This window comes from Prionailurus bengalensis, chromosome D2, assembly GCF_016509475.1.
Source record: "Prionailurus bengalensis isolate Pbe53 chromosome D2, Fcat_Pben_1.1_paternal_pri, whole genome shotgun sequence".
Lineage (NCBI taxonomy): Eukaryota > Metazoa > Chordata > Mammalia > Carnivora > Felidae > Prionailurus > Prionailurus bengalensis.
In genome coordinates, this window is record NC_057351.1 from 72,073,242 (window position 1) to 72,098,498 (window position 25,257).

The following is a 25,257-nucleotide window of genomic DNA, read 5'->3' on the forward strand; positions in this document are numbered from 1 at the left end:
TTATTAAAGTTTGTTAATGTTTATTTAATTTAGCGAGAGAGACAGAGACAGAGACAGAGCGTCAGCAGGGGAGGGGCAGAGAGAGAGGGAGACAGAATCCAGAGCAGGCTGTAGGCTCTGAGCTGTCAGCACAGAGCCAGACGCGGGGCTTGAACTCATGAACTGCCAGATCATGACAGGAGCCAAAGTTGGATGCTTAACTTACTGAGCCACCAAGGCGCCCCCTATATTTTAGATGCTCATTTCATGAACACTGTCACTGCTAGGTTATAAGTGTTAAAACAAAAATGTTAAATAATAAACTGCCATAAGGTATTGGCTTTTGTTCCTTCATCTTTTTTTTTTTTTTTTTTTTTTTTTTTTTTTTTTTTTTTTTTTTTTTTTTTTTTTTTTTTTTTTAATTTTATTTTCTTTTATTTTTTTTTTTCTGAAATTTATTGACAAATTGGTTTCCATACAACACCCAGTGCTCATCCCAAAAGGTGCCCTCCTCAATACCCATCACCCACCCTCTCCTCCCTCCCACCCCCCATCAACCCTCAGTTTGTTCTCAGTTTTTAACAGTCTCTTATGCTTTGGCTCTCTCCCATTCTAACCTCTTTTTTTTTTTTTTCCTTCCCCTCCCCCATGGGTTCCTGTTAAGTTTCTCAGGATCCACATAAGAGTGAGACCATATGGTATCTGTCTTTCTCTGTATGGCTTATTTCACTTAGCATCACACTCTCCAGTTCCATCCACGTTGCTACAAAAGGCCATATTTCATTTTTTCTCATTGCCATGTAATATTCCATTGTGTATATAAACCACAATTTCTTTATCCATTCATCAGTTGATGGACATTTAGGCTCTTTCCATAATTTGGCTATTGTTGAGAGTGCTGCTATGAACATTGGGGTACAAGTGGCCCTATGCATCAGTGCTCCTGTATCCCTTGGATAAATTCCTAGCAGTGCTATTGCTGGGTCATAGGGTAGGTCTATTTTTAATTTTCTGAGGAACCTCCACACTGCTTTCCAGAGCGGCTGCACCAATTTGCATTCCCACCAACAGTGCAAGAGGGTTCCCGTTTCTCCACATCCTCTCCAGCATCTATAGTCTCCTGATTTGTTCATTTTGGCCACTCTGACTGGCGTGAGGTGATACCTGAGTGTGGTTTTGATTTGTATTTCCCTGATAAGGAGCGATGCTGAACATCTTTTCATGTGCCTGTTGGCCATCCGGATGTCTTCTTTAGAGAAGTGTCTATTCATGTTTTCTGCCCATTTCTTCACTGGGTTATTTGTTTTTCGGGTGTGGAGTTTGGTGAGCTCTTTATAGATTTTGGATACTAGCCCTTTGTCCGATATGTCATTTGCGAATATCTTTTCCCATTCCGTTGGTTGCCTTTTAGTTTTGTTGGTTGTTTCCTTTGCTGTGCAGAAGCTTTTTATCTTCATGAGGTCCCAGTAGTTCATTTTTGCTTTTAATTCCCTTGCCTTTGGGGATGTGTCGAGTAAGAGATTGCTACGGCTGAGGTCAGAGAGGTCTTTTCCTGCTTTCTCCTCTAAGGTTTTGATGGTTTCCTGTCTCACATTTAGGTCCTTTATCCATTTTGAGTTTATTTTTGTGAATGGTGTGAGAAAGTGGTCTAGTTTCAACCTTCTGCATGTTGCTGTCCAGTTCTCCCAGCACCATTTGTTAAAGAGGCTGTCTTTTTTCCATTGGATGTTCTTTCCTGCTTTGTCAAAGATGAGTTGGCCATACGTTTGTGGGTCTAGTTCTGGGGTTTCTATTCTATTCCATTGGTCTATGTGTCTGTTTTGGTGCCAATACCATGCTGTCTTGATGATGATAGCTTTGTAGTAGAGGCTAAAGTCTGGGATTGTGATGCCTCCTGCTTTGGTCTTCTTCTTCAAAATTCCTTTGGCTATTCGGGGCCTTTTGTGGTTCCATATGAATTTTAGGATTGCTTGTTCTAGTTTCGAGAAGAATGCTGGTGCAATTTTGATTGGGATTGCATTGAATGTGTAGATAGCTTTGGGTAGTATTGACATTTTGACAATATTTATTTTTCCAATCCATGAGCAGGGAATGTCTTTCCATTTCTTTAAATCTTCTTCAATTTCCTTCATCAGCTTTCTATAGTTTTCAGCATACAGATCCTTTACATCTTTGGTTAGATTTATTCCTAGGTATTTTATGCTTCTTGGTGCAATTGTGAATGGGATCCGTTTCTTTATTTGTCTTTCTGTTGCTTCATTGTTAGTGTATAAGAATGCAACTGATTTCTGTACATTGATTTTGTATCCTGCAACTTTGCTGAATTCCTGTATCAGTTCTAGCAGACTTTTGGTGGAGTCTATCGGATTTTCCATGTATAATATCATGTCATCTGCAAAAAGCGAAAGCTTGACTTCATCTTTGCCAATTTGGATGCCTTTGATTTCCTTTTGTTGTCTGATTGCTGATGCTAGAACTTCCAGCACTATGTTAAACAGCAGCGGTGAGAGTGGGCATCCTTGTCGCGTTCCTGATCTCAGGGAAAAAGCTTTCAGTTTTTCCCCGTTGAGGATGATGTTAGCTGTGGGCTTTTCATAAATGGCTTTTATGATCTTTAAGCATGTTCCTTCTATCCCGACTTTCTCAAGGGTTTTTATTAAGAAAGGGTGCTGGATTTTGTCGAAGGCCTTTTCTGCATCGATTGACAGGATCATATGGTTCTTCTCTCTTTTTTTGTTAATGTGATGTATCACGTTGATTGATTTGCGAATGTTGAACCAGCCCTGCATCCCAGGAATGAATCCCACTTGATCATGGTGAATAATTCTTTTTATATGCCGTTGAATTCGATTTGCTAGTATCTTATTGAGAATTTTTGCATCCATATTCATCAGGGATATTGGCCTGTAGTTCTCTTTTTTTACTGGGTCTCTGTCTGGTTTAGGAATCAAAGTAATACTGGCTTCATAGAATGAGTCTGGAAGTTTTCCTTCCCTTTCTATTTCTTGGAATAGCTTGAGAAGGATAGGTATTATCTCTGCTTTAAACGTCTGGTAGAACTCCCCTGGGAAGCCATCTGGTCCTGGACTCTTATTTGTTGGGAGATTTTTGATAACCGATTCAATTTCTTCGCTGGTTATGGGTCTGTTCAAGCTTTCTATTTCCTCCTGATTGAGTTTTGGAAGCGTGTGGGTGTTCAGGAATTCGTCCATTTCTTCCAGGTTGTCCAATTTGTTGGCATATAAGTTTTCATAGTATTCCCTGATAATTGTTTGTATCTCTGAGGGATTGGTTGTAATAATTCCATTTTCATTCATGATTTTATCTATTTGGGTCATCTCCCTTTTCTTTTTGAGAAGCCTGGCTAGAGGTTTGTCAATTTTGTTTATTTTTTCAAAAAACCAACTCTTGGTTTCGTTGATCTGCTCTACAGTTTTTTTAGTTTCTATATTGTTTATTTCTGCTCTGATCTTTATTATTTCTCTTCTTCTGCTGGGCTTAGGCTGCCTTTGCTGTTCTGCTTCTAGTTCCTTTAGGTGTGCTGTTAGATTTTGTATTTGGGATTTTTCTTGTTTCTTGAGATAGGCCTGGATTGCAATGTATTTTCCTCTCAGGACTGCCTTTGCTGCGTCCCAAAGCGTTTGGATTGTTGTATTTTCATTTTCGTTTGTTTCCATATATTTTTTAATTTCTTCTCTAATTGCCTGGTTGACCCACTCATTCGTTAGTAGGGTGTTCTTTAACCTCCATGCTTTTGGAGGTTTTCCAGACTTTTTCCTGTGGTTGATTTCAAGCTTCATGGCATTGTGGTCTGAAAGTAAGCATGGTATAATTTCAATTCTTGTAAACTTATGAAGGGCTGTTTTGTGACCCAGTATATGATCTATCTTGGAGAATGTTCCATGTGCACTCGAGAAGAAAGTATATTCTGTTGCTTTGGGATGCAGAGTTCTAAATATATCTGTCAAGTCCATCTGATCCAATGTCTCATTCAGGGCCCTTGTTTCTTTATTGACCGTGTGTCTAGATGATCTATCCATTTCTGTAAGTGGTGTATTAAAGTCCCCTGCAATTACCACATTCTTATCAATAAGGTGGCTTATATTTATGAGTAATTGTTTTATATATTTGGGGGCTCCGGTATTCGGTGCATAGACATTTATAATTGTTAGCTCTTCCTGATGGATAGACCCTGTAACTATTATGTAATGTCCTTCTTCATCTCTTGTTACAGCCTTTAATTTAAAGTCTAGTTTGTCTGATATAAGTATGGCTACTCCAGCTTTCTTTTGGCTTCCAGTCGCATGATAAATAGTTCTCCATCCCCTCACTCTCAATCTAAAGGTGTCCTCAGGTCTAAAATGAGTCTCTTGTAGACAGCAAATAGATGGGTCTTGTTTTTTTATCCATTCTGATACCCTATGTCTTTTGGTTGGCGCATTTAATCCATTTACATTCAGTGTTATTATAGAAAGATATGGGTTTAGAGTCATTGTGATGTCTGTATGTTTTATGCTTATAGTGATGTCTCTGGGACTTTGTCTCACAGGGTCCCCCTTAGGATCTCTTGTAGGGCTGGTTTAGTGGTGACAAATTCCTTCAGTTTTTGTTTGTTTGGGAAGACCTTTATCTCTCCTTCTATTCTAAATGACAGACTTGCTGGATAAAGGATTCTTGGCTGCATATTTTTTCTGTCTAGCACCCTGAAAATCTCTTGCCAATTCTTTCTGGCCTGCCAAGTTTCAAAAGAGAGATCAGTCACGAGTCTTATAGGTCTCCCTTTATATGTGAGGGCACGTTTACCCCTTGCTGCTTTCAGAATTTTCTCTTTATCCTTGTATTTTGCCAGTTTCACTATGATATGTCGTGCAGAAGATCGATTCAAGTTACGTCTGAAGGGAGTTCTCTGTGCCTCTTGGATTTCAATGCCTTTTTCCTTCCCCAGTTCAGGGAAGTTCTCAGCTATGATTTCTTCAAGTACCCCTTCAGCACCTTTCCCTCTCTCTTCCTCCTCTGGGATACCAATTATGCGTATATTATTTCTTTTTAGTGTATCACTTAATTCTCTAATTTTCCCCTCATACTCCTGGATTTTTTTATCTCTCTTTTTCTCAGCTTCCTCTTTTTCCATAACTTTATCTTCTAGTTCACCTATTCTCTCCTCTGCCTCTTCAAGCCGAGCTGTGGTGGTTTCCATTTTGTTATGCATTTCGTTTAAAGCGTTTTTCAGCTCCTCGTGACTGTTCCTTAGTCCCTTGATCTCTGTAGCAAGAGATTCTCTGCTGTCCTGTATACTGTTTTCAAGCCCAGCGATTAATTTTATGACTATTATTCTAAATTCACTTTCTGTTATATTATTTAAATCCTTTTTGATCAGCTCATTAGCTGTTGTTATTTCCTGGAGATTCTTCTGAGGGGAGTTCTTCCGCTTGGTCATTTTGGATAGTCCCTGGCGTGGTGAGGACCTGCAGGGCACTTCCCCTGTGCTGTGGTGTATACCTGGAGTTGGTGGGCGGGGCCGCAGTCAGACCTGATGTCTGCCCCCAGCCCACCGCTGGGGCCACAGTCAGACTGGTGTGTGCCTTCTCTTCCCCTTTGCTAGGGGCGGGATTCACTGTGGGGTGGTGTGGCTCGTCTGGGCTACTTGCACCCTGCCAGGCTTGTGATGCTGGGGATCTGGTGTATTAGCTGGGGTGGGTAGGCAAGGTGCTCGGGGGCAGGAGGGGCAGGCTTAGATCGCTTCTCCTTAGGTGATCCACTTCAGGAGGGGCCCTGTGGCAGCGGGAGGGAGTCAGATCCGCTGCCGGAGGTTTGGCTCCGCAGAAGCGCAGAGTTGGGTGTTTGCGCGGAGGGAGCAAGTTCCCTGGCAGGAACTGGTTCTCTTTGGGATTTCGGCTGGGGGATGGGCGGGGGAGATGGCGCTGGTGAGCGCCTTTGTTCCCCACCAAACTGAGCTCTGTTGTCAGGGGGCTCAGCAGCTCTCCCTCCCTTTGTCCTCCAGCCTTCCCGCTTTCCGAGCAGAGCTGTTAATTTCTGACCTCCCAGACGCTAAGTCGCGCTTGCTGTCGGAACACAGTCCGCCCGGCCCCTCCGCTTTTGCAAGCCCGACTCGGGGGCTCTGCTTGGCCGGCGAGCCGCCCCTCCGCCCCGGCTCCCTCCCGCCAGTCCGTGGAGCGCGCACCGCCTCGCCGCCCTTCCTACCCTCTTCCGTGGGCCTCTCGTCTGCGTTTGGCTCCGGCGACTCTGTTCTGCTAATCCTCTGGCGGTTTTCTGGGTTATTTAGGCAGGTGTAGATGGAATCTAAGTGATCAGCAGGACGTGAGGTGAGCCCAGCGTCCTCCTAAGCCGCCATCTTGCCGCAACTCCCCTTCATCTTTTAAAGGGAACTTAATGAATGATGCATCACAGTGCGACATACATTTACATTCAAATACCATTTGTTAATGTTTTAAGTTAATGCCAGTGAATCTTTAAAAATCTCTGTGAATAATGAAGCTATTCATTGTGTTCAAGGATTTTGCCTTTTTCAGTGATAGGATTTTCTTCTCATTTGAAAGAGTATTTAATTGCATCGCTCATCCACTTTTAATATTTAATAATAATTTTATTAGCTGTGTAGAATGAGAAGGGCAAGATTTGCAATATCTACTGCTGGTCATCAATTTTTTTCTTATCATGACTTAATGAATATTATAATTACAAGGAAAGGCAGAAATACAAATTAGCTCGGTAGTTGGCTGGGACTTACCAGTTTATTGGTTTTAGCTTTTGGGTAAAGCCCAGAGTAGGCACAAGGAAAAAGAAGCAAATATCTGGGCGTGGTTTAGATGCCTTGGCACAAAATTTTTGCAAACTGCCAACCATTCCTCATTTTAAATAATGAACACAGAGGGTTTGAATCAAGTTATAAATACTGTCGTTGGCAATTCGTGTTGATTCCATTGCAGTTGACCGGGCGTCTTGATGACTTCTCACACTTAGCCTTTGTAGGAAGATGTTCCTTTAATCTCTGTTAATGCATTTTGAGACTTTTTGTTATCTTTTCTGAAATATTTTTACTGTTATTTACTTTCAGCTAAGACAAAAGCTGCATTACTTGGAGTAGGAAACCTTGGCATAGCCATCATCACAGTAGCACTTCTTACTGAAGTAGAACCCCTCAGCTGGAGTTTTCAAAATGCTTTTGAGTACATTTCATTAGGTCTGTGGGAGAGAGGTCAGGGGGAAAGTTCTCTCTGTAGGTCCCATACGTTTAAAGCCTCTGCGGATTTATGACCCAGGCCCTGGGGAGAAAACAAATTTTCATTTTTGGGATCTAGCTGTAGGTCTGTGTATCAGATGATTCCTAAATTTTGAGTACCATTTGTTCAAAATGGAACCAGATATTGTTGAATTTCATGTATTTTTAAGCCTATTTTAAACAAATCATTTTTACCCCCCTCCAGCAACTGCTCCGAGAACGACAGCAGATGGCCAGCCGTCCCTTTGCGTCTGTTGATGTAGCCCTGGAAGTAGGAGCTGAACAAACGGAGTATCTGCGAGGGCCAGTGGAGGTAGGACCGGTGGTGCAGAGAAGACCACTGTGATTTGCATATTTATATCGCTTCTCTAATCTGCATCTGCTTGTGCAGCCAAATACAGTCTGATTATGTCGAGTTGACAAGATTCAGCTACATATGTTATGCCACTTCCAAGGCACATAGTTTTAATGGTATGACACGAGCTGTAACAGAAGCCACTGGAGAATCTATTAGCTTAGGCAAGAGTGACAGACTGCTCACCTGGCAGCCTTTCTCTGACAGATAGGAGCTGAAGGAATTTAAGATACAGGTATGATGGAAGAAACAAAACACCTATATTTAGTCCTTGGAGTGCCCAACGCCTTTTCGTTAACAATTCATATTTATCTTTATTAATGAAGTTGACTATAAAAGGTGGGTGGAGTTGAGTTGCATTTTAATTACATAGTTTCCTTTTTGAGTATTGAGAATTGTAGAATATTGTGAATGCTTTTATTTGTAGCAATGGCTGTATTAGTATATTCTTTTATTGCAAATGCAGAAATGGAGTGTGGTGAAGGAGAAATCATTATGTGCAAGTAAATGTAGAACTGGATTCCTGAAATAATGCATGGAACATTTTCTGAAAATAATAGCCCACAGAGAGGAAAAATCCACAGATTATGATTTATGGTTAATGACTAATCAAAGCATTTTGAGGCCTAGTAATGGAGTTGTATGCCGATTATTTTTTATTTATATTTCACGTAGGGTAAGGTGTTTACACAGGAACATTAAGAAGCGCCGTAGGGTTGAAAATTGTATTCCCTTTTTGAAAAGTGCCATTATGTGACTAATTTCATGTTGCTATTTTCAAATCATGCTTTTCTTCAAGGAAAGCAAGGGATATAAAAATAGACTCCTCCGAAAACCCAGGTAGAAATATAATTGATTCTGTCTATAGCATTTTGGTTATTTTGGAAATAAATTAAACAACTGAATCAGACCTTGTAGATGTTATACAAAGAGCTGGTTTTTAGAGGACATTTCTCTGAAATTTTTTTTAGCTGTTGTGTACTTGAGTTTTTACTCTTCTAGATCACGTGTTGCAATGGAAGCTTAGAACATTAAGAAATTTATATGTGTATCTTCCATTGTTACTTGGGCAGAAATTAGAAGAGAGAATGATTAAACGCAAGTTACAGTAAGTGCTCTAATTTCATGCTGGCTCTTTGCCTCGCACACCTTAGGACAAAATCTCTTAACAAATAGTAAACCTCAGCTATTTGAATCCAACTTCTTTTTCTCCTCATCTGTTAAAAAAAAACATTCTAAAACACAAGTCACAAGAGAAAAATGAATGTAAATAATACATACATAGTCCACAGAGGAAAAGGACCAATCAAAGAACCAGAAAACACAAACTTACAGAATAAATGTAATTAACATACATATGCGCCACCAGAGTGTGTCAGTTTCTGCTTACTAGCGCTCAACCCTGTATCGTTAGGTGTGTGTGTTCATAATCATTCCATTTCTTTGTTTTATTTTTTCCAAATTTAATTTCCTTCTTTATCGCTGTCATTTTTAGCATTAAATTTTATTTAAAATTTCTACCTCTCCTTTCTTTTAGTTCCTGTTTGCTAGTCCTTCTAGTTACTAGAGGACTAGTTACTAGTCCTTCTTTTATTCTTTTATTTCCAATCTGTTTCCTTTTGTTTTGTTACCTATCCCTTGTAGAAATGACCATTAACTTTTTATTTTGCCACTCATTCTGTGAGTCTGTCTTTTGATTAACGGCCTGAATCTGTTTACACTGAAAATAATTACTGTTCTCCCAACGTTTGTTTTAGCTACTCCATTGTGTGTCTGTGTGTACGCCTTGTTCTTGTTGTCACTACCCTTCTCTTTTTCCACGTCTCTTGTGGATAAATTGATTTCCTTCCACTAAACAGAGTGTTACATATTCTATTTTCTGTGTTTCTGATGGTGACCCGTTACTTACCAAGATTCATAGTGATGGTTATTTTCCCTATCGCCAAAAGTGTATTAATACACATTCCTGCCCTACCTGTCTCAAACAAAATTAATACATTAGCGTGCTCTCAACTCCCTCTGTTCCTCCTACCTATGTTAATACTGTTTGGAAATTTTAATCCAGATATTCTGGGTGTACTTTTTTTAGTGTGGCATGTTTAAGTAACGATGAACGATCTTCACCCTTCTTTACTCTGTATATCTACTTGCTTACTCATACATTTCTTTATATTTCACTATAGCAAATCCTCCAAGAGATTCTTCATTTATTTAAAAATTTTTTTAATGTTTATTTATTTCTGAGGCAGAGGGAGACAGAACATGAGTGGCGGAGGAGCAGAGAGAGAGGGAGACACAGAATGTGAAGCAGGCTCCAGGCTCTGAGCTGTCAGCACAGAGCCCGATGCAGGGCTTGAACTCACAAACCTTGAGATCATGACCTGAGCCGAAGTTGGTAGCTCAATCAACTGAGCCATCCAGGCGCCCCCTCCAAGAGATTCTTTAAAGAGAAATTTTATGTGGCATAATCTTTGAGACTTCAGATGCCTACCAATATGCTTATTTTGTCCCCACATGTAAATAACAGTTTCATTGGATATAAAATTCAAAGTTCTCTTCTTCAAAACTTCAAAGGCATAACTCTTTTGTCCCAAGTCTGATGTCAGTTTGATTCTTTGTCCTTTGTAAATGGTCTCCATTTCCTTTTCTTCAATCTTTCATAATTTTCTCTTGTTTCTTAATGTTTTTAAATCTCTCTCTGATATGTGTCCATATTCTCCTATTTGGCAATCTGTGCCCCTTTGAATCTGCAGGCCTATAATTTTATATAATTCTGACTAATCTTTGGTTACTGTTTCTTTAAATATTTCTTACCATAATTTCTCCTGGAATTGCTATTAGATGCTCTTGATACTTCTTCTATCATCTATATTTCTGAACTTTTTCTCATTATTTGTACTCTTTTATTTCTTCTCTATGCCTCTCGGAGCATTCCGCCACCTGCCATTCCAGATCGTCTTTAGATGTATCCTTTCTGCTATTTCGCCCATTCATTTGACTTCTTATCACCAATGATGTATTTTGTTGTTAATAGCTGCAGTTGTTTTTTTCTTCATAACTACTTGTCGATGTTTCATATTTCGAATACCCTCCCTTATATTTCTGAAACCATTCATTATATTTTATTTAAATGTTGTTCCTTCTTTCCTTGTGCTTACACTCTTCAGAGGTCTCCTTTTTTCTTTTCTATGTATACCTATTTTACTTTAGGTACTAAGATCCACTTAGGAAGAGGGATAAAATTCTTGACTCTCCATTGTGCTCTTTCAAGCAATTTAGTGGTTGGGTATGAGGCAGCTGTCCGTAGTGTATAACCTGGGTTCAGTCACCACTGCTCATTTGCCATGGATGTCCCTTTTACTAATAGAGAACTTTCAAATACCTCCTTTCCAAGCATTATTCCCCTCAGATGGTAACCTCTCTCTGATGTAATCACAGGTACTCAGTTGAGGAGGGAGAAGTGAATGCTTAGGGGTTGTCCCGTCTCCAACATGTATGGCTCTGGGATTCTGCCCCCCCCGCCCCCAGATGACCTCTAAAGCTACTCTAGGGGCGCCTGGGTGGCGCAGTCGGTTAAGCGTCCGACTTCAGCCAGGTCACGATCTCACGGTCCGTGAGTTCGAGCCCCGCGTCAGGCTCTGGGCTGATGGCTCAGAGCCTGGAGCCTGTTTCCGATTCTGTGTCTCCCTCTCTCTCTGCCCCTCCCCCGTTCATGCTCTGTCTCTCTCTGTCCCAAAAATAAATAAACGTTGAAAAAAAAATTTTTTTTTAATTTAAAGCTACTCTATCATTAGTTTGCAGCCTTGAGCTGACACTGGGCTGGTTTCTGTTGCTTTTCTGCCCCCCCAAAAGGTGACATAGGCATCACCTATCCAGACACTGCGGATAGTGGGGCCTCTCCTAGTGCAGGCCACCATTTACTTCCCACGAGAGGCCTAACCACCTACCTTTCCAACTGTTTCTTCAAGAACATTGCTGAGTATGTTCTGACCACTGGCATCATCCCTAGTCCTTATATGTGATCACTGTGTTTAAACTCAGGGGAAGAGACAAGTGACTCATTCTGGTTTATGATTTGTTGGCTGCAGGACGATGTGTGCAAGTGCTTTGCATCCTTTAAAGCATTCTACTAATGTTGGGAGTCTTGTTATTTTTCTCATTGTATTACTTAGTTATATAAATAATTGGCATGCCTCTATTTCTTTTGTACCACTTGTTTTCAATGAAATGTCAGAGAAGAAAAATATTTACCTGCTAATTCTCATTTTGCAGGCCCTTTGTATCTGGGAAGTTTTACTTATTAATATGTAATATTATTTGGTTTTTTTTGGAAACAGCTTTAAGGAAATGTACCATACAATTCATCCCATTACATTGTACAACTTGGTGGGTTTTAGTATATACAGAGTTGCGTAACCATCACTAAATCAATTCTAGAATATTTTCATCATCCCCAAGACAAATCCTGTACGGTTCAGCAGTCACTTCCCCTATCTCCCCCAGCACTCTCCCTCAGCCCCAGGCGCTAATCTACTTTTTGTCTTTATAGATTTTCCTAATCTATATTTTCATTTCATTTCATACAAATGGAAACAGCATGTGTTTTCCTGGACTGGCTTCTTTCCCTTAGCATAAAATTTTTAAGGTTCATTCATGTTGTGACATGTGATCAGGACTTCTTTCCTTTTTATTGTGAAATACTATTCTATCGTATGGATATAGCACATTTTGTTTATACATTTATCAGTTGATAGATAATTGGGTTGTTTCCACTTTTTAGATATTCTGAAAAATGCTATCATGATTGTTTACATGCAAGTTTCATTTCTCTTGGGTATGTAATTAAGAATGGAATTGCTGGAACACATGGTAATTTTTTATTATTTGTTGAAAAGAATTTCTTTCCCCCATTTGTGATCTTGGGACCTTTGTTGAAAATCAGTTGAACATAGATGTGGGGATTTGTTTCTGGACACTCAATACTATTCCAATGTTTGATAGATCTATCGCATGATAGTACCACACTATCTTGGTTGCTGTAGCTTTGTAGTAAGTTTGGGAACTGGAAAATATGAGTCTCCCAACTTTGTTCTTTTTGACTATTGTTTTGGTTCTTCTGGGTCCCTTGAATTTCTACATTAATTTTAGGATTAGTTTGTCAATTGCTGCAGTGAAGCCCACTAGTATTTTGATAGGACTTGTGTTGAATCTGTAGATCAATTTGGGGGAATATGTAATATGTAACATTTACTTTATTAAGGTGGTAGTTTTGAAATTGAGTGCCTTCATGCTCCATGCCTCAAATACTAAATTCAAAATCAGATTTCTTCCCTCTTGGTAAATAATTATGATTTCTGATATTCGAAATTCCCTATAGCTGTATATGTCTAACCATTTCAAACAAATCAGCAACATAGATCTAAAAAAATTGCAAGCTAAAAAAATTGTTTTTAAGTAGATTCTTTTAGAAATTAAATTGTTTGTTTATTTCTTCCTGTAAAAAATTAAACATCAGAAGTAAATCTGAACGGCCATTAATATCTTCCTCTGACATACTTTAGAAAATAATAACAATAGAATTAGAATGTTTAACATTTTATTTTATTTTCTCCTTTGCTAAGCATTTTGTAATACTTACTATTAACTGGAAGTTATCTATCTTAAATGTATACACATACATATGCATATATATGTGAGATTTGTTTTCCATTTTTATAGTACACTGAAAACTGCTCCAAATCTCTTTTTTTATATATATATGTGTTAACAGTACCGTGTGGTTTATTGATTTGCTTACACAGTGAATTCCAAAGCTTAGGCCCTGAAATTACATTAAGGATTTTATTTAAACCTAAAAATCAAAGTAATTTTAAAATTCCTCTGCTGGGTTTTCTTAAAATTTGGTGTTTAAACTCAACACAAAGCCATAGGTTAGCTGGCTATTACTGTTCTGTAAATATTTTTTGAGTGTTCATAATGTAGGAAGTTAAGAAATGGATTTCTTTTAAATTAAATTTGACTCATGTGCCACTAAGTTCCACATCTGTAGAGTCAGGGAAAATGTAAGGTACAATATGAAATGAATTACTTTTGTTACATCTACAGGTAATTGTGTACTACAGTATACCAAATGGCCTATTCTATGAAGTAGATGTGTTCCTAAAATTTTTTACATGTGTATTGATTATATTTTTAATGAGTGAGGAGTGTTGAATCCTTACAAGACTTTTGTATAAAGCCCTAGGTGTCAAACCTGAAAAAATATATATGTAGCATGAATAATCACACTCTAAATTATCTATTAGCAAATATGAATCATTATATTTTGCCATATTATAGTGACAAATTAAAATACAGTGTTAAAATTTAATAAATGCACTTAGGATGTTAATTTTTATGGAAACACAATGTGTTAATTGGTTTTAAACTTATCTTAAAAAGAGGATTATTTTTGCAGTAATAGTGTGACCTACAGTATACATGTGTCGCTTTTCCTCCACCCAGCAATAACATGAAAATTTATGGTAATTGGTCAGCAGATTTTCATGGAACGCTTCCTATGTGTCGGGCACTGTTCTAAGTGCTTGGGAAACATCAGAGAATACAACAAAGAACTCTGTTCTCATGTTTATATTATAGCAGGGGATAGAAAATTATTTAATATGTTAAGAAGTTGGTAAGTGCAATGGGAAAAGGAAAAATAAAGCAAGATAAGGGTTTTGAGAATGCTTTGGAGATGGAGGAGAGTGTGCTATATTGAAGAAGGTGGCAGTCAAGGTGACTTCATTTCGAAGGTGAGATCTGAGCCAATCTTGAAAGAGGGGAAGGAGTTAAGCAGGCAGCAGTTTCCCAGGGAAAACAGCGTTCCAGGCTTAGGAAGAACCCTAAGGTGGTGCGTGCCTGTCAGGTTCATGGAACAGTAAGCATGGGGTCTAGGCAGATGATAACAGGGCCTTGCAGATCTTTATAAAGACTTTGACATTGAGTTCTGAGTGAAGAGAAGAGCCATTTGCAATCGCAGGGTTGTGCAAGAAGACTGACATAATTTGATGGTTTTAAAAAGGATCACTCTGCCCTTTGGGTTGAGAACAGTTTGAGAGAGATGTCTTCATATAGTTCCCTGACAAACAGACACCAAGATGAATTTGTTCACCTGGGATTGAAGAATTTGTTGGTAGGGAATAGAACCATGAAAAAGGAAATAGAAGGCAGCCAATACCACTATGAACAACCAGAAGTTAATATCCTTGGGAATCACACATCAGACTATGGACACCAGATCAATGGGGCTGAGTATTTATTCCCCAACTCCTTTTAGTGACTGGTTAAGGACTACTTCTTAGGAGCCCAGAGAAAGCCCTCGGGCAAAAAAAAAATGCAGGTTTTCACATTGGCAACCATCAGGAAACTGACACAGTAACTGAGGGGTGATGTAAATCAACCTATAGTTTCTGCTATTGGGGCAGGATATAAGGACAGAGACTTGTTAGTAGGCTACTGTAGGAATCTAATAGCAGTAACACATAATGGTGGCAAGACCAGGGCGGTAGCAGTTGAAGGGATGAGTCCAGAAGTGATCACCTTCTGGACTACATTTTTAAGGTTGCTATTCGTATAATGTTCTCATTTTGAAAGTCTTTCCAGTGACATGATCGTAAAGTCTAAATAGAAAGATAAAAAAATGATTTTTCAGTCTGGCTCAAGATGGAAACGTGGAAAGATCCTGCACTTACTACCTCCTCCTACAGACACACTGAATCCACATCTATATATGGAACACTTTTCTCAAAAAAAAAATCCTAAAAATTGGTGGAGCAACCCCTTTAGATCAAGTGAATGGGAGGAAAACCACATTGAAGCAGGTAGGAAAAGGCGAGACACAGTCTCAAAATAAACCCCACCCCGACACTCACACTCAGGAGAGAACTAAAAACCCAGAGCTTCTCCCTGAGGGGTGAAGGGTTTGTGCTTCACATCAGGCATACCAACTTTTAAGACCATTTCCTGGGAGATGAGCCCCCAAAGCATCTGGCTTTGAAGACCAGTGGAGCTGTGCCTGAGGGGCAGGCTTCTGGCTTGGTGCACTTACAGCCGCTACAGAGGTTCTCAAGTAATGCGGGCTGGTGGACATTATCTTTGCGTTCTCTCTCTTCCTTGCTCCAGCTTGCTGGTATCTTCTGGAATGGAGTTTATATCCTTGTCTGGTGCCCTGAGTGTTGCAGCTGCCACCAGGGGACACCTCTTCATTGCTTGGCTCTGGTGACCAGTGGGGCATATATTCACAAGTCCTACAGGATTGTAACCAAAGGAGAAAGACTTCTTAAATAGCTACCATCCCCAGGCCACAGCAAGAGGCAACAAACTCAGGGGCTCAGTCTTTCTGTGAAAGAGGCCTATTAGTTTATCATCATAGCTGCAGCCTGAGGGCCAGGCTTCTAATTAAATAAACATCTAAAGGCTGACTGCAAATCATATATCTGATAAGGGGTTAATATTCAATGTTTATATGGAACTCATACAACTTAACAGAAAAAAAACAGATTAAAACATAGGCAGAGGATCTGAATAGATGTTTCTAGAGAAAACACAGAGATGGCCAGCAGGTATATGAACAGATGCTCAGTTATCAAAAAGATAAGAAATAATAAATGTTGGCAAAGATAAGTATTGAGAGGAACTCTTATGGATTGTTGGTGGGAATGTAAATTGGTATAGCCATTGTGGAGAACTGTATGGAGTTTCCTTTAAAAAATTAAAAATAGAACTACCATACGATCCAGCAGTTCTACTTCTGGGCATTTATCAAAGGAAAATGAAAACACTAATTCAAAAATATATCTGCACTTCCATATTTATTACCACATTATTTACAATAGCCAAGATATGGAAACAACGTAAGTGTGCATTGATAGATGAATGGATAAATAAGAAGTGAGAATATATATATATGAAATTATATATATATATGTGGAATTACATATATGGAATTACATATATATGGAATTATATATATATGTGGAATATATATATTCTGTGCTGACAGCTCAGAGCCTGTAGCCTGCTTTGGATTCTGTGTCTCCCCCACCCCCTGCCCCTCCTCCACTCTCTTTCTCTCTCTCTCTCTTTCTCTCAAAAATAAATAACATTAAAAATATTTTTAAAAAACTAAAAAAAGAATGAAATTTTGCCATTTGCAAAAACATGGATGGACTTTGAGGGCATTATGGTAAGTGAAATAAGTCAAAAAGAGAAAGGCAAATACCATATGATCTCATGTATAGGTGGAATCTAAACAAGAAAGAAAGAAAGAAAGAAAGAAAGAAAGAAAGAAAGAAAGAAAGAAAGAAAGAAAGAAAGAAAAGAGAGAGGGAAGGAAAGGAAAGGAGGGAAGAAACGAAGGAAGGAAGGAAGAAAAGGAAAGAGAAGGAGAGGAAAGGAAAGGAAAGGAAAGGAAAGGAAAGGAAAGGAAAGGAAAGGAAAGGAAAAAAAGAAATAAAAGGAAGAAAGAAAAGGCAAGCTCATAAGACACAGAGAACAGACTGGTGATTGCCAGAGCCAAGGGTCAGGGACTGTGCAAAATGTGTGAAGGGAATCAAAGATACAAACTTCTAGTTATAAAATAAATAAGCCATATGAATGCAATGTACAGCATGATGACCATAGTTAGTAATAATATATTGTATATTTGGGGTGTCTGGGTGGCTCAGAGTTGATTAAGCTCTTGCTAGGGCTCATGTCATGGTCTCACGGTTCATGAGATTGACCCCCACATTAGGCTGTGTGCTGATAGAATCCCTGCTTGGGATTCTGTCTCTCTCTCTCTCTGTCTCTCTGTCTCTCTGTCTCTCTCTTTCTTTCTCCCTCATACCTCTCTCTCTCAAAATAAATAAACATTAAAAAATAATACTGTATTGTATGTTTGAAGGTTGCTAGGAGAACAAGTCTTAAAAGTTCTCATCACAAGAAAAAAATTGTATAACTATGTATGGTGACAGATGTTAACTAGACTTATTATGGTGATAATTTTGCAATATATACAAATATCAAATCATCACGTTGGCTCATTATATTTTACACTTGAAACTAATGTAGTGTTATTTGTCAATTATACATCAAAAAATTTCAGAACAAGAAAATTATTTTATCTTTTCAAATGGCACTGTAATCGCTCTAGAACTTCTGAGGCTGCTGTATTTATTCATTGAGATACATAATGGCATTCTGTCTTAGTCTCTCAAGCAACAAAATATGTGCCTTTCTTTATCAACTGATAGAAACCATGGGAAATGGAGGCAAAAGCATCTATCGCCCTTTAAGTGACTTAGAGTGGCTGGCTTTGGTAGCTCTGGTGTCGCACTAAGAGCACAGCAAACAATTGGATGACCAGCAAGTGAACATACAACCCTTTGACTGAAGTGATGAGAATGTTAAAAATGTACATTTCTTATTCATGTTTTGTTTTGGGTTTTTTTTTTTTGCTGGGAGTATAAACTTGTATGAGTCCTTAAGTATAATTGGCAATTTTTGCTGGGATATTATTCTTTGTTTCTATTTTTATTTCTAATTATTTTTTTAGCCAATTATTCTCATGCTGCCACTTATAACACTGAAAAACAAAACCACTTCCTGGCTAACAATAAAGGATTTGTTAACTTATTATATGTTACACAGTAGTATATACATTGTGATCTAATTTCGATAAACATGGAAAAGAGTAAATTCTTAATAATAGTTATATCTAGCAGGGTGGGATATATGAGTTGTTCTTCTTGCATAGCATTCTGTACTGTCCTTTCTCTGATGGCAGGCACTGCCCCCCTTTTTTTTTAACAAGGAATTAATGAAAGTATCAGTCTAATGGAAGTACAAAATGTGGGCTAGTTTTTCTCAATTTTTAGACTCATACTAACTTCACATATATTCAGGTTTGAAATTTTGCCAGTTATTGAAGATGAATGTTTCTGGTCATCATTTCCATTTTAGGGAATAAAAACCCTATTCATATTGTACATATTATGGGCTGCTCTGTTACCTCTTCACCCACTGTAATTAATTTATCTACATTTCAATTTTTGATAATGTAGATGACCAGTGGGGTGTATTCTGTAACATTAGCACTTAGGTATTCATCAAGCATGTACTAGAGAGAGCTTTCCAGACAATAGAAATGAGGATTCATGGTGCCAACGTAAGGGGCTTCATCTTGATCTTCCTAGGTCATGGGAAAAATTGAAATGTTTAAATTGAGTTTAAGATTCTGTTCTTCAACATTTGTTTACATACACTTTCTCAGCCTTATTTGAGCCTTACATTAATCTAAGGAAAAAGGCACAGCAATTTCATTTGTTCTGTTTACCAGAATCAGGTATAACTGAGCAAACTGAAGCTCTGTGAGCTTAAGACCTTTGTTCGGAACCACATACTTGTTCACCAGTAGAGCAAGAACTGGGATCTGAATCTCAGATTGGCCCAAAAGTTTCTCTCTTATCCCATTCTTTAAACATGCTGATATTAGTTCAAGCTGGGAACACATCTTAGGCCCTAACGTTATCAGTGGGATATTTTCTTGCAAAACATAGTTACTTGAGGTTTTTGTGGTATTCTTTGATTCCGGGGACTCGGACAGTCATGAAGAATTGAGACAGAAGAATTGAGACTAGTACACGATGTAAGAAACCTCTTGTCCAAGGTGACAGGCACATTGTCCAGGCCAGACAAATGAGCAGCTGTATGCTAAGAGCACTGCTGGCTTCACCACAGAGAAGCATGAGTTGTTGGGCACAGCCAGTGGCTAGCCCCTCTGGCATTTCATTCCTGCCCGCCATCTTCCTGGACAGTAGTTCCTATGGTTAGCGTCAGTGGTTTATTTTCTTTTCCCTGGGTTTTCGCTTTTGGAAGTGTCATAACCATCTTGTGATATTTGAATTTTAATTATTTTGTTAACATTTACCATGATTCTTTAATTATGTAAGTAGTAAATCCTCACTGTAGAAAAAGTAGTGCAAAAATAATCAAAGTTAAAATTGAAATCTTCCATAATCTCACTATCCATAAATACTCACTGACAGAACTTTTATTTCCTCCCAGTAACATTTTCCTTTTGCACATACGTATTTTTACAAAATTGAAAGTATATTCTATATTTGATTTTACATTCTGTTTTTCTCATTTGGTGAACATTTTTTACTTCTAGGTTTGTGTTTAAAATGTTGTATTAATTCTTTTCTGGCATAACATAATTTATTTCCCTATTTTATTTTCAATTAGCTTGATTCCAATTTCACACTGTTATAAATAAGACTGTAATTAATTCTTGTACACAACTCTTGATCCTAATCTGTAGAAGAAAACCTATTAGATCAAAAATTATAACCCTTTGTGGATCTTGAGATACACTGCTTATCTACTTTCCAAAATTGCCCCTATTTGTACTACTTTTAATAAAGTATGGGAATTCTGGTTTTCTAGCACCGGTGTCAAAAATTATTTTAAAAGCATTTCTAAAAACAGTCTTGTTAATTTTGATACATGAAATGTTGTCTTTTCTTCATCAGACATCTTATTAGTAGTGAGAGTGAACATTTTTGTATTGTCTTTGACCATTCTATTTCTCCTCATTCATTTCATTCACCAGTATTTCCTTGTCCTCCTTTATTTTTTTAAATTTTTTTATATTTATTTATTTTTGAGAAGGGGGGGGGGGGCAGAAGGAGAGAGAGACACAGAATCCGAAGCTGGCTCCAGGCTCTGAGCTGTCAGCACAGAGCCCAACGTGGGGCTTGAACCCACCAACCGTGAGATCAGGACCTGAGTCGAAGTTGGATGCTCAACCGACTGAGCCACCCAGGCACCCCATGTATTCCTTTATTTTAATAGCATTTATTGATGGTACTCTGGTTATGCAAGATTTTCTATATCAATTACAGAAAATTTGAAGATGTTAGAAGAGCTTTCAGTTTTTTCTTCATTTTTGTATTGGATCATTCTTTGTTTCTTATTTATACCAAATATATTAAATGTATATTTTCTGTTATAAATATTTTCCCTTCTGATATTGCTATTAGAACTTTATATTTTCTCTATTTTTTTCTATTAATCAGACTGTCTTAGTAATAGTTTCAGACACTACCCTTGTTTCCTGTTTGTCCTGACTTTTCTATTATGTCCCCTTTTTTGCTGGCCTTCTTTTGAATTGACGATTTTTTTTTAAATCAGTATTTCTCAACTTTCTCCTCAAATCTCCTCAATTTTTTTCTTTAACCAATTTTATGTTATACACTCTTGCTCTTTTTATAGTAATTTCTCTTCAATTTTTAACAGGCATGATTAAAGTCTGAAATTAATGAACATTTCTACTTCTTTGCAAACAACGTAAGAACCTAAAAACAGTTTGAATCTCATGTGACGCGGTTTTTTTGTAGTTCTGAGTTTGTCACTAGTTGAATTAAACATTATTATTGACGTTGTTGCTTTACATGATCAATATGTGTTTAAATTTACTAACATATTTACAATTTCTTTGCTCACTGTTTTTCTTTGCATTCAGAGCTTGCTTCCAAAATGTTTGCTTTGTCCCATGACTTGCCTTTAGAAATTCCTTTACCACATGTTGTTTGATAATAAAATCGTTTAGTTTGCTGCTTACTGCTCCCCTTTTCAGTTTTCCCTAATTACTTACACTCTAAGAAATGTTTTAAAAATATACCTTATCAAGCATCTAGTTAATTTGCAACGGGAGGGACATACTTGCACATTTCGTTTATTTGAAAATTGTTCTCGCATTTGGCTCCCAATGTCACAACTGAGAAGTCTTCTAACAGTATTGTTACCATTCCTTTGCAGCTAATCTAGCCCATCTTTCCAACGGCTTTTGTCTCTGGTATTCTGCAGTTTTACCATGATTTTCCTAACATGAATTTACTTGTATTTATGCCACTTGGCATATTTTGTGTTTCTATGTCTGAGGATTCAAATCTTTGTTTACTTCTAAAAATTCACACTTATTGAATTTTCTTCTCCCTCATTTTCTCTGTTCTCCCAACAAGATTCTGATTATATGCATGTTGGCCTTTCTCATCCTATCTGCAATATCTCTTAACCTCTCAGGTGTATTTTCCATCACCTTCTCTGTGTTTCTTTTGACTTACTTCCTCAGGGCCTTATTCCAACTCACATATTTTTTTGTTGGGCAATATATAACTTGCTTTCTGCCCTATCCATTGTATTACTTTCAATACCTTCTTTTTTTCATTTTTAAAAGTTCTGTTTTGTTCTTTTTTGAAGATGTTTAGCAGTTTTTGAAAGTCTCTTTTCTTGCTAGTTTTTATTAGATCATATGTCATTCCAAACATAATTATTTTTATTTTATATCTGATCATTCCACTCTCTGAAATCTTTGGAAACCTAAATCTATTGCTTATTTCTGTTGGCTCTCACCCATTCTGGCATATTTCCTTGTGTATTTGGCGGTCTTTGTGAGCTCCTCTTTGTTGGATCTTAATCTGGGGTTTTCTATTGGCCTAAATAAAGAATGCTTTCCTCCAAAGAAGATTGCTTCTGCCAGAAACCAGGGGCTTGCCATAATTCTTTACCCACTTCTTCCAGGGTCCCTGGCTTGGTGCAGGAATCTCAAACTCAGCTTTCTTATCTTTCGGGTTACTTAGATTAGCATTTGTCCTCAGGGCCTCTCTGCTCTATCCTTTGCTTGCTGCTTTCTACTCCCCTTTCCAGTTTTGACTGGTTGCCTTGGACCACTCCCTTACTTCCTGTAATGTCAGGAACGCGTTAAAAAGTATTAAGAATTTGGTTATTTTAGGGTGGGAAGACCTTACTCTACATGGCGGTTTGTCTTCTGTAGCAGCTCTGTTTGACCGGACAGAGGTTCTCTTTGTTTGGATGGCTGTTTCCCTGTCATTCGCTTGTTATTTTAAAAGGTCATCATTTTGAGACTCCAGTTTTGTCAACCTCTGAGGTCTCACTACTTGTTCATGGGCTGGTGGTATAGAAGCAGTCAAGCCACCAATTCCTTATTGACCTTCGTGTACTTCTAAAGCTCAGGAACAGGAAGGACTCCTACCACTGATTATGCTATTTGTTTTAGCCCTTGGAGGGCCGGACAATCCAAGCGTATTCTTTTAGGAAGTATATGGACTTTCCTCTTGGTGTTTTATAGATCTTTACAGACCAAACATCTGTAAAATCCTTATCCTCGTTTCTATGAACTTTCCCAGTCCGAAGAGGGCAACATCTGGCACAAGTTTCCTGAGCCAAAACTTCTACAGGCCACAAGCCCTATTTGCACATAGTCACTCATAGGTCCCAGGAGCCACGTACCTGAAAGAGGGAGATGATTTTCAGTTCGTGATAGAAAGAAACTGAGTTAAGGTCACACCTTCTCATATTCCTCATAACAAATGCTTTGGAAGATAGAGTATTTCTTATTTCAAGAAAAATATTTAAAATAAATAGGAGATTTTTATAGGCACAGCTTTGGTTCTTAAAGTATGGAAGGATCTGGATTCCCAGTTGTCTTTTCAAATTGCCTATATCTTTATTGTAAAATTATGAAAGACCTTTCATCACCAAGACCATTTAGCAGATGATGTTTTCAAAAATTGTTTTAGAAATACAAGATTTGGAATCATAACAGAATGTCCTGAATTTCATGAATGAATGGAGCATGAATTAAGATTTGAAGGTGATTCTTCAGAATTAACATGATATGAATAGAGCCTAACAACATGGTATGAATATACACTTAAATTATTGGAATCTGCAAGGTCCTAATTTAATATGATCAGAAGACAGAATTTATTTAATCATGAAAAAGTTATTTGTTTACAATTTTTAGTAAATAGCTTTATAAATGCACTAGGTAAACTATGTATAAGTAAAATACTGCTGGTGTATTTCATACAGAATTCAGTGAGGTCAAAGCTAAATGTATATACATTTACATTTCTCATATATTTTCAAAATTAAAAATTTGTAAATGAAAGTTTTTTGGGGCGCCTGGGTGGCTCAGTCGGTTAAGCGTCCGACTTCAGCTCAGGTCAGGATCTCGCGGTCCGTGGGTTCGAGCCCCATGTCGTGCTCTCGGCTGATGGCCCAGAGCCTGGAGCCTGCTTCCGATTCTGTGTCTCCCTCTCTCTCTGCCCCTCCCCCGTTCATGCTCAGTCTCTCTCTGTCTCAAAAATAAATAAAATGTTTAAAAAATTAAAAAAAAAAATGAAAGTTTTTGTTGAGACATTAAAACTTTATGGTTGTCTTCTCTTATTTAAAATGATTTTTAAAAATTTTTTATGTTTATTTATTTTTGAGAGGGAGAGAGAGAGAGAGAGAGAGAGAGACACTGTGAGCTGGCAGAGAGAGAGGGAGACACAGAATCCAAAGCAGACTCCAGGCTCCGAGCTGTCAGCCCAGAGCCTGAATGCGGAGCTCGAACTCATAGACTGCGAGATCATGACCTGAGCCAAAGTCAGCTGCTTAACTGACTGAGCCACCCAGGTGCCCCATCTTAATCATTTAAAATGAATATAAACCGGGGCACCTGGGTGGCGCAGTCGGTTAAGCGTCCGACTTCAGCCAGGTCACGATCTCGCGGTCCGTGAGTTCGAGCCCCGCGTCAGGCTCTGGGCTGATGGCTCAGAGCCTGGAGCCTGTTTCCGATTCTGTGTCTCCCTCTCTCTCTGCCCCTCCCCCGTTCATGCTCTGTCTCTCTCTGTCCCAAAAATAAATAAACATTGAAAAAAAATTAAAAAAAATGAATATAAACCATGATGAAGAAGAATGTAAAGATGAACAACAACAACAAAAGGATAAATGCATTTTCACCTCTTAGTGGCTGATATGATAAACAGAAACACTGGCCAATACAAAGTCTTATAACCCTGAGCCCCTGTATTCATATTAGCTATCATTCAGCAGAGCAATACACCACTCAAGGGTATGGTCATATCACAGTTGAAGCAATACTAGCATAAATTATTTATATATAGCAGTCATTCAAGTTAGAAGTGGCTATGCAAAGTGAGGCTGTAATATCATTTATTAGAAAGTTGTAAGTGCAGTTTAGCAATTCTTGGGGGGTGGTCTTCCAGCTCTGAGTAAAAAAGACTGAATTTCCAACCCCATTCTCATCCTTCACCTACTCTTACATAAAACATTGGACCCATTAAAAAAAATGTGCTCAATAGATTGGGCAGATTACATACACTGCAAACAAAAATATTCCACAATCTGTGATGCACAGTACGGTATTTCTGAGTACTGTCAAAGACTTTTAATACTACAATATATATGTTAAACTATTAATGTTTAATGAGTAACATAAAACTAATATTAATATCTTAATACTGATTACTCATAACAACAAAAAGCTTATTATAATGCTTTTGTCTCCTTATTCTAACTTTTTAGGTCACCTTCAAGCACTTTTTTGTGTCTGGAAGTATGCAATGGTTATTTTCTTAGTTTTCTTTAAATATTTTATTAGGATGTAGTTCCCCATGACAGTTTTTATTACGTTAAATTTATGTTTCTGTAATACATTTTTTGCTTACATTTCATGTAAAATCAGTTACTAATTTAACCTTTATTTCCTCCTCCTTTCCATTGATAGATAATCTGATGAGGTTTATGTCCTCAAGGGAATAACTGACTGTAAGAACTCTATAAAATGCTG

The 25,257-nt window shown here is 38.1% G+C and overlaps 1 protein-coding gene across 1 annotated transcript in view; it reads left to right on the forward strand.

The window, feature by feature from the left end:
* The window catches only part of ATRNL1 (attractin like 1), a 782,697-nt gene that overhangs the window by 517,042 nt on the left and 240,398 nt on the right, over positions 1 to 25,257 (forward strand). The window contains exon 27 of the mRNA XM_043597648.1: positions 7,425 to 7,532. Within this exon, the coding sequence (XP_043453583.1) occupies positions 7,425 to 7,532 (108 nt within the window). The remainder of the gene's footprint in view (positions 1 to 7,424; positions 7,533 to 25,257) is intronic.